Here is a 10,752-nt window from a genome sequence, read left to right as displayed (position 1 = left end):
GATTGCTTCCTGCACTCTCAGCCTCCGCGCAGTTATTTAAAGGGAGCTTGCATTGCCGCCCACTGCCTGCCACAGCTTTAGAGAGAGAGAGGGAGAGAGATGTTAAGAGAGTGTGAAGGGAGGGAGAGAGAGAGAGGGCTGATAGCCAACGACAGGACACAAGAGGAGGGGTAAAGCAGTGCTAGTGTGTTTTCTCAGGGTCTCGTCAGCACAGCATTGTGTGCGTCACAGAGAGGTGACAGCAGGCGCTACCTGCTGGTCCCAGCTCAGCTGCTGCTGCTGCTGCTGCTGCTGCTGCTACTGGAGGGAAACCACAACTAGAGGGGGGACACTCAACAGGAAGCTGCAGCCATGGCCAGCCAGCAGGACTCAGGCTTCTTTGAAATCAGCATCAAATCCTTGCTGAAATCGTGGAGTGGCAGTGAGTAGCAGTTTGTCTCTTGTGGTTGTTGTGGTTTTTGTACTCAGCTGACAGAGCTGACTGACTGACGGAGGCTGCAGCTCTACTGGGAGCCTGACTTTATAGCCTCTGTTGTGGTCCATGACGGGGCTGTGCTGTTGCTTGTTGCAGATTGAGCTGAGTGTGATTCTATTATACAGCACGCCAGCTGCTGCAAACTTGTAAGGATCATACTTTTAGCAACAGAGCACCTCACTCCAAAAGGTTTTCAGTTGTCTCCTAGCAACAGCCAGGGACATAACTGCAAGTGTCTAATGTAGCAAGAGTTATTGGCTAAGAAGAAGTTGCTCATTGTACACAGGCACACAGTACCTACCCGCACAGTAGTTAACATTACTCAGATTAACCTGTGTACTATAAGTTCTGATGGTGATTCAGCATCTCATTTCTGCTGCTTCTCTTTAAATTCTAGCCTTATTTTACTTAAGTCTGTGAGTCTCTGACAGAGTCTAAATAGCTCTTATTAACTGTGAGGACACAGTAATAGGATTAGTGGAGGTTGAGCTTGGTTGCAGAGTCTGTGCAGAGCTCAAGGCTCCACTGCCTTCCATCGGGCCCATGAGGATGGGATAGGATGCCTCTCTGCATCTGATCATGGCATAATTCTGTTTTATGTAAGAAATGAGAGGTGGACTATAAAGATGGACTCAACAACAAAGAGTGGAAAAAACAGGCTGTAGCCAAACCACAAAATTGCACCTTAGCCAATGATGCACTTGCAGTGTAGATTCCCAAATAACACTTTGGTAACTAAAGCCATATCTGACATGTACCAATGCTTAAAATCTAAAGTGAATAATACTGTCAAGTCATCTGCTTGTTTATATCTATTGAACCTGAATGTAAAGAGATACCATAGAACATGCTGTCCCTGTCTACACACTCAACATTGAGCCATCTCCTGATGATGTTGCATAATCCTCAGAGTGGGTCACTTTGCTGATAAAGGCACAGGCAGTCATTGTAGCATATCAGCAGTGACCCACAGCTATGCATTTAACATTTTCATTAAATATGTGATCTCCTAATCTCATCTCTCTGCTCCCATTTACATGAGCTGTTATGTAATGAATCACAAGATGGCAACAGGGACAGTGTAGTTAATGAAAACTCATCTAAAAACACTGTGATTCCATATTATTATAATGGCTGCTGATATTAGAAGATAGAAAATATGAATTTACCTCTTAACTTTCGAATATATAAGAATTTATTCGTTTTGAATACATGCCTGGAACCAATCCTATGTGTTTCCCTGCTGTCTATTAGATACTGTTTGCGCTGTGACCACAAGGTAAACAAAGTCAAGGCCCTTTAGAGAACTGGTCTCTCATAAGTCAGTGTGTCCAGCTCTAATACAGCAGTGACAACTAGCAGCACAGAACTGGCATTGTGCAGCAGAGGCGTCAGGTCTGGTGTTCAAATTGCCTGAAGGCCGGTCCACCACCAGCCAATCAGAGCACGAGCTGAGCCGCAGTGAGCCGAGCACAGCGGTGCTCCCCTGATGAGTAGTCAAACATGTTGTTCAGTTCTGTTCATTTGCCATTTATTTTCTGTTATGAAATGCTATTATGCTCATTTTCTGTTTAGTTTAGTAGTTTTCTGTATCGCATTTTAGCAAGTTTTTAAATAATTCTTCTTCCATGTTTTAGCTTTGTGCAACTGAGTGTGCAGTGAAAATAGTTTTTCAGCAGTGAATACAATTGCAGGAGTTATACGTAGTCGAATCCCTTCCGTTTAGCTGGAAGAGACAGATGAAGGCGTTTTAAAAGGGACTTATATAAATGGCCTGAAACGCTCTCACACAGCAGGCAGCAGTTTCCAGCATGATGTCAGCTTGCTAAAACAGGGCTGATGGTCAATAGTTTGAGACTGACATTTTAATCTGCTTTTCACAGAGGTCTGTAATCACTCTCTCACTCTCTCCACTCTCCCCAATTTTTTTTTTTTTTGAGACACTCAAACTGAACTTATGTATCCTAATGTATTAGTATTAGGATGTTGTTGCTCCATTGGCTCCAGCTGTCGCCTCCTCTTTTGATAAATATTGCAGCTAAAATAGTTTCAACTCCAGACAGCAATCCAGGACATTTGCAGCAATCGTTGTGGAAATCTCACATCTTTTTTTAGGTATCCATGGATATTTTTATTTATTTATTTATTTTTTACAAATTAAGTCATAGATTAAATATAAACTCTGGCGACTTTTTCAGTTTCAGGCTCAGTTTTAATATGGAAATACAGGTATAGTCAGTGTGGCACATCTGGTTGTTAACAAGGAGTTTCCTTTGACCTAAAACTTTATGATCAAAACCAGCTGACAAAATTTTTCCCCTTTATTACGTTACATGACGCAAACCTAAGAACAATGTCCCTTTATTCACAGCCTGAAGGTATAATATATAAATACTGTACATTAAATAGTAATGTTTTGCCACTTCAAAGCCTGGATTGCCCACCACTCTCTCACAGAAATGCAGAGTCAATGTTTCTCATAGCAGCTGGACGAAGTGCTCCCAATAGTCTGTGTTGACATTGGAATTTCTGGTCCAGTTAAGGAGGTCAGTGGTGTCTAAATATCCACCCACTCTGTTCACAAACGACTGTCCCACTGGTTGTTTACTCAGTGGGACAGTCTCTGTGGATGCATATAGGGAACTGCATTCTTTGTACACGTGTGTGTGTGCGAGAGAGACACTTAGTAGCCTGTTTGCATTGTCCTCTAGGGAGCACCACCATGCTCAGGGTGTTTCCAGCATGGCGATGATGTAATGCACACTGTGCCCGCACTCCTTGTTTGCAGAGTCACATGTCGCGTCTGAGTCTTCGTACAGCGCCCAGAGCAACAGAAAGGGCTTGATGTGCACACTGGATGCTTTCTTCACCTCCCATCTCCAGTTGAAGTCATTGACATAGATAAAATTATGTCGATTTCATTTCATCAAACATGTTGTGCCCCATAAAATATTCGCTAAATCAGGTGTGTTAACATCCAGACTCTCTGTTGGTGGGAAGTTACCAAAATTCAGAAATTGTCTGATTTGCCTTCATGACTACAGCGCTTGAAAATGTCTTTAATTCTTTAAAAACTTGCCTAAAGTGAAGTTTGTTGAAGCAGTGTCTCATCAAGAACAGTGTTTACACTCTGGTGGTCTGTTCCTCGTGCTTTAGGATCACGGAGGTGGAGGAAAGGGGAGGGCTGCTCTGTCAGTATAGTGTGTACCCCCGGGATAAATATAGTCACTCAACTATGCCACCATAGCATGTTGGACCTGATCACTGTGTGTGCCTCAGCTAAAAATTCCTGCCTGACCTTCACTCTTGGAAGGCACCGGTTGGTCACAAGGCTAGAGGAAGCCATAGCAGAAGCAGCTCAGAGAGAGAGAGAGAGTGAGATCTAGAGATTGCGTGGTCTCCCGTACCAAACACTACTCCCACTTTTTAAAACACACCCGCCGTTGGCTCCGTGCACGCCATGGAAACTATGCCCACCAGGACAGAGCCAGCTGACACACAAGACATGGACGTTGGTGGATTTTACTAGGAAGCATTTGTCTTGATTCAGGACAGCCCTGGATACCATATCCTCCTTCCCCACTATGGACGGGACGGCTGTGTGCTGGAGTAAGGCCAGCGTCATCAGCTTCATCAAGGGCCTGGGTAGGTGCTGAGTTGGCACGAATGAGGGAAGCATGTTTTGAAAGCCTCACGAGATCGTCACACATGCTGGGCATTCCTTGAGAGATATCCAGACGCTTCATGTCCTGAACAGATCTGGGGAAGAAGACCTGTTTACTGGTGCCACAGCATTTCTCCAGCGTCTCTTGTGCAGCTGTATAGTCTTACTGTACAACCTCTAAAAATGCTGATTGGAACTTTGCTCCAATTCTTTCTTTTCTCTGCTCTGCACAACATGTGCTATAAAATCTCAATGCCCCATTCACTCGTGTGCATTTGTTCGCGGTTCCCTTAAACTACCTGTAAAGAGGTAACAGAGTAGAGCAGTTTAGGGAATTCATTACAGCTGTTTTTATCCTCTCAACCTTTGATCTGCAAGAAAATTGGTGTTTCCGTTATCTGATTCCTCTGTTTAATACAAGCTGTGGGTTTTTGTCCTGTCACAACTTGAGTACTTGAAGATAAATGGCTCATCGTGTCTGCATGTGCTTAAATATGATGGACAGGCCTACAGTATACTTGTTGATTCTACACTGATAGAACAGACTAAAAGCTAAAGATAAAGATCGTTTTTTTAAATAAATCCTATCAAAAACATGCTTCTGATTTGTGATTTGTGATTAAGTGTCACAACCTCTAGAGGAACCATCTCAGGCTACTTCAGTAAAAGTCAATTTAGCCAGTAAACATTTCTAATCATAGTCTCTGAGCTCTAATTAAACCCATTTTTTAAAGATGGATTTTAAAGAGTTTGAAATTTTTGATCCATAATTTAACAGCAAAGAAAACAAAACTCATGCTGACCTAAAACTCTGTCCAGTCCACTGTCCAGTCACATTTATTTATTACGTGTACACACACTCAGAATGCAGTAACTGAAAAAATGTGGCTCTCATTGTGAGGCAGTAAGTCTTTTCTGTCCGTCCCCAAAACCTTTCTGAATCTTTTACACATCAGATTTATGGCAGTTCGAGAGGTGGACTTGCAGTTAGGGGTTGTAGAGTTTCAGGCTAAATAAAAATCTCACAGCTCTAATGAGATGTTTGTATGCAGTTCTTTACTATATTTAGCACTTTTGTGTCTGGAGGCAGCAGAGTGTAACACTGGGGTAAATTTTAACTTGTGTGTTAGTTTGAAGGGTTTTATGGCCTAGTCCGAGCCATCCATAATTAAACGTGAGCCACATCATAACACTGGCTGAAGGATGGTCACATGCACAAGATTTTTGCTTCCCTCAAAGGGCAATGACATCTTTGGTACGAAATGAAAACACCAGCTGCTGGCCGTGGTGTTTTAATCTCCATATGCGCTCTGTTCACTGTAGCAGTAGGAAAGAAAGAGCAGGCCCGGGGCAAGCCGGTGCCCTTAGGACAGTCTCCCTCAGGAATGTTCAACATGTTGGGAACTTCATGTCCATGTTTGGAAACTTCTCAGTAATACTGTATTCGGTGATCTCTCTTTGTAAACAGATCTGTGGCTGATCCTGTCCCACTCATTTGTGCTTGAATTAGCAATGTTTGACTTAACAAAATTGTTTCCCATCTCGTGCTTTTTGTGTCGTTTCCGCAGCCTCGCCCGTGGGGAACGGATACAGTAAACCCCCCATTCCTCCAGTCTGCTGTCCTCAGGGAGAGAAGGGTCCCCCGGCCATGATGCCCATCAGCATCGACCCGGAGAGCAAGCCGGGCGAGTACGTCCTCAAGAGCCTGTTCGCCAACTTCACCACCGTGTCAGAGCGCAAGATCCGCATCATCATGGCTGAGCCGCTGGTGAGTCGGCAGAGAGCGACAGACTTTGTGTCCTGTGGTGATTGGTTGTCGTTGCTCTTTCTCTTTTTAAAGATGTGTGGAGATTGTTTTTGTGTGTTTTTGCTTCAGAAGTTGGGACAAAATCAAAAAGTAGGCTGTTTTTATTATCAGGGGGAATTGAGGTCATGACATTGGTGCTCTGTAAGAGGCCTGCTAACTTTTTTTGGCCTCTAAACCTTTAATACAAAGCCATGTCTACTTGCAACCGCTCATCAAAGCTTGCATGTCTGTGAGGTGTATGCAGTTTAATCAAAGCTTGAGTGAAGTTGTTACAGATGGTTCCATTTGAATAATTTTAGAGGCTGGTAAAAGAATAGTCCCCAAATAAACATAATCTTCTGTAGGAAAATGTAATTTTGTCTTGTTTCCTGCCCTGTTAATCATCTCGTGCCCCGTTGTGGGTGTCCTGACCCCCAGGTTATGAACCACTACCACAAGGTCAGCCAGGAAGCCTGACAGACAGGCCCACAATAGCTGGTTTGACAGTAATGAATTTCAAACAGTGGAAGAAGAGTTTAGATTCTTTACCACTACAACAATTTTGAAACAAATAAAAATGAACAAAATCCTACAAAAGTATACTAAGTAATAAGTAATATCAAAAGTAAAACTAATTCTGCAGAAAAATGTCCTCTGTGACTGATATATTATTATACATTACAATATTGGCATGAAATGAAAATACTTAAAGTAACTCAAAGTTGTACGTACACTACTCGAATAAATGCACTTGGTTGCTTTCCACCACTGCTGACCAACATAACAACATCTTGTGCGTATTACAAGCTATCAAACTGAAATAGTTACCTCTGATGTAGAAGGTGTCTGTCTGAAAAGTCATCACCTGGACTATGATCATTTTATATACTGATATATATCTGTGACAACAGGCAGCCTGACTCCTGCTAATGAAGCACTTAACAGTTTAAACTTCACAGTGATATGTTACTGTCAAGGCCTTGGGCATGCAACTGAGTCTCACACACACAAAGCAGAGATGTTAACTGCCTTGTCATGTTTAATTGCTGTCAGCTGAAGGCCTGGTGGTTTTGTGCGAAGCAGCAGCTCCATCAACACAAACAAGGAAGCGGCCTGGGGTCAAAATGTGAAATTTTTAGCCAGCTTCATAGTGCATGCTTCAGTGTTTACAGGCTTCAGCTGAGTTTAGCACATGAACTGTACTGCTGCAATAAGCCCGGGGAGAAGTCACAGTCATGTCCTCTTCAATACTGCAGGATTTACAGAGATATACTGTATATATGGGTTAATATCAACCTCCCCTCGCTGTTCAGTACAGTAAACTCATACTGCATTGTTACTTTACAGTAGGGCTGCTACTAACAGTTATTAAGATTAATTGTCGATTATTCTCTTGATTATTTTTTCAATTAATCAAACAATCGTTTAGTCTATTAAACGTAAAAAATAAAAATAAAAAGCCCATCACAACTTAGCAGAGCCAAAGGTGAAAAATAAAAGATTGTCTTTTTTTGTTCAACCAAATGTCCAGAACCTCAAAATATTCAGTTTAGGTAGAAAGTAAAATCTTTGAGAGGCTTTTTGTCCAGTGGAGGTTGGAGCTGATTGGTTGAGCCAACAACAGCTGTCATAAATAATTCTGTTGACAGACAGACAGACAGTCAGGCAGACAGACAGACAGGGAAGAGCCACTGTGTGTTAATGTGGGCACCGCTCACCACCTGCTCCCAAAGCCACATTAGTGCTTCTGAAAGTCGACCAGAAATGACCAACTGATCCACATTACTAAGAAAAGCCTCAGACTCCAACTGAAATACATTCAGCTGTAATCACCATATTAACTTTATGTCCTAAGACACTGTAGAATTGTATACCACAAATAGTTACCCATTATTACAGTTATAGTTGAGGGGAAACCTATGTGCAACATGAAAGGGAAACTCAGCGGACCACCACCAGCAATTACAGCCCTTAAAGTGTTTATTTCTTAGTTATTAAAAGGGCCATTTTGGCTGCAGGGTGGGCAAACAGCAAAATGAATCTACCTAAATTCATCTACTCGAAACTAAAATGGAACAAAAAGACAAATCTCTTAAATAGATTTAAAATAGATTAAATGCCACCCACCCCTCCAGATCCCAGGGCTGCCATAGGTACATGGTACTATTTACAATATTTTATGTAGGTTGTTCAGGGCTGATATACTGTGTATGTATGTGTGGCTCCTATGGACAGGCTGTCTCCAGTTTTAGGGACTGTGATTTATAGGAAGCAGTTAGTCATCGGCCTCGGCCTGCAGGGAAGTGTTAATTACCACAGGGAAAGTGTGCAACCCCTCGTTTCAGTGTAACTCCCTCTAGAGAACTTCAGGGAGGATGTGTCTCACTTTGTTTTTCCTCTCAGTGGAGAAGTGGCTGAGCAATTTGTTTTAGCCCTGCCTTGTAGTTATTGGCGTACAGTGTTCGTCTTGCTCCTCCTCATCATTCAAGTGAATTTGTTTGGCTGAGTTCCCACATGTTCAGTAATCTGTAATCAGTATTAATTAATCAAATACAGAAGACATTTTAAAAAGTTTATACTCAAAGGGTAAATTAATAACAGATACATGATGTCTAAGTTGCAGAAATGGATTTAGTAAAAGAAATGCTATAAATCTGTGAGGTGATTGAATACAAACAGTAAATACAAGCAGTAAAATCCTTTAAAGCCCGACAGTGCAAGAGCCTTCGACTTTTCTGTCATTCTAGTACAGCTGGGCTCCTCAGGTGAAAGCATTTGTCCAAAAATTAAAAGGTTCATCAGAGCATGGGGCTTAGTTGCCGTTCCAACTGCAGGAGAGAGAGAGAGAGAGAGAGAGCGAGAGCGAGAGCGAGCAACATTACCATCAGCCCACGCAATGTCAATGTCAGACACATCAGACAGTTGGCTTTTGGGTTAGTCATCAAGTAAATGATGTGCTTTGATTTGCTGTCTGGCTAACGAGACAGCAGAGGGACATATCTGGCAGAGTAGCAAAGAGTTAAAGGACAGCAGATGCTTTGATTTGTGCAAAGATAGATTTGGTGGTAATTGTGGGCTAAGTGTGGATATAAACATACGTCTATCACTGCTGTGTGTGTTTTGATACATCAGTTTGACAATACGTCAGGCCACTGTTGTGCGATGGAGCATCTCCTGTTAAAGCTGCGTTAAATATCTTTAAAAAATTAAATGAAACCTTTGTAATAATGTTCTTTATCCATCTTGATTTTAGACAGCAGAGAGCAGTCTCATTGAAGTTATGTAATTCATAAACACCATGCTCACTTTGTTTTTATCTGTTTTCATATGCTGTTGCTATTTAGCACTGTGACACAGACACCGTCATTAGTGTCAGAATGCAAGTAAAAGAGTTTGGAAACATTTAAAAAAAAAAATAAATAAAGAGGCTTTGGTAATTGTCATTTCTATGATGCACTTTATAGTACATGGGCCATTTTTCAGTCATTGTATACTGAAGATTTACTGTACATTACTGATTATTTCAAGCATGTTTCGACTCTTAAATGGATTAAACAGAAGACTGCTTCATTGACCCAATTAGAAATATCTTGAAGCACCTACAGTCCAAAAAGATTATCAATTATTTATGATACTATGCTATCTACTATGCTACTATGAAATGATATAAAGAAGTCAAGAAACAGGACTGTCCTTACAGCAGGAGAAGACTGTGTTCAACCTAGATCCCTCATGAAGGCCTTCATCTCAGATGATAGAAGACTGTAATAATGGGTGCTGTCATGGATGTCCCATCTCTAATATCTGACCCTGCCTGCTCCTGCCTGGCATCAGACTGATTGATGGCTCTCTCATTAGCTGGGCTGTAATGAGTCCCTGTTCAAAAATACTCCACACACTCTTCCGACAGGGCGGATAAAGTTATGAGCTTCAGACCAAACTCCACAGAACTTTGCCAGTTTGAACTTTTACAAACAAGGACACCTACAAAAGTTGTAAAATGGCTCCTTTTTTCTGTGTTTTTAGGAAAAGCCATTAACAAAGTCCCTGCAGAGGGGAGAAGATCCTCAATTTGACCAAGTAAGTGCTGTGAAATGCTGGGAACAGGCGCTGTTAGCAAAAACGTGATATAAAAGTGTTGAACTGATGAGCAGCGTCACTGTTTACTAAACTTACTGTATTAATTTCACCCTTAGATAAAAGGATGAGATGCATGTTTTACATTATAACCTGCAGGTGATTATATAAAAGACATTTGACTGTTTTTTTCCTCATGAGCACCTTGGCAGGTCAGTTTTTACGTCTTAAATACTGCTTCAGTGTGATGCACTTTAACATAAAAGAGCTGATAGGTGAAAGCCCTGCTCACATCCCAAAAGGTCTTTCAGATCCAGTCAAGGGCAGGAGTGTTTACCTTGAGAGCTGGCACTGGCTCTGCTAGGTGTGTCCAGCAGGTCTGTGGCTCTGCAGAGAAGGCCCTTTCACAGCCACAGGGGTGTGTTTGTGCTGCTGCGTGAGGCCATTCAGCAGCCACACAGAGCCAGGATTCTTCTCCAGCCTCGTGCTGAATGAAGGGCTCGCTGTGTTCCCGGGCCCGACCAGACTCTCCTCCCTTCCTGTGTGCCCAGCCCATCCCACCCGTTCCTTCCTTTCCCTCTCCCTCCCCCAAGACTGAGGAAGGCTGCCCCATGGGCACCTTGGCTCTCTGCATAGTCCCAATGAGGACCAGCTCACCCTTCAATCTCTCTCCGTTAACGTAGACTTAAAAGCTCATTTCTCCCCGCTCCATTTATTGTCCAAATGTAAGTGATATATGATAAAATATAA

At 42.3% G+C, this 10,752-nt stretch overlaps 1 protein-coding gene across 2 annotated transcripts in view; it reads left to right on the top strand.

Annotated features, from left to right (window-relative positions):
* The first annotated feature begins 351 nt into the window (after positions 1-351).
* Positions 352-10,752, top strand: part of frya (furry homolog a (Drosophila)) — a 43,390-nt gene continuing 32,989 nt past the window's right edge. For both annotated transcript variants that reach the window (XM_070905208.1, XM_070905209.1), the window contains exons 1-3: positions 352-421; positions 5,708-5,907; positions 9,952-10,005. In XM_070905208.1, coding sequence (XP_070761309.1) covers positions 352-421; positions 5,708-5,907; positions 9,952-10,005 — 324 coding nt within the window. The remainder of the gene's footprint in view (positions 422-5,707; positions 5,908-9,951; positions 10,006-10,752) is intronic.

The sequence above is a fragment of the Enoplosus armatus genome, chromosome 5, assembly GCF_043641665.1.
Source record: "Enoplosus armatus isolate fEnoArm2 chromosome 5, fEnoArm2.hap1, whole genome shotgun sequence".
In the NCBI taxonomy this organism is placed as follows: Eukaryota; Metazoa; Chordata; class Actinopteri; order Centrarchiformes; family Enoplosidae; genus Enoplosus; species Enoplosus armatus.
The sequence above is the reverse complement of the archived record's forward strand: the minus strand, read 5'-3'. Positions and strand labels throughout refer to the sequence as shown.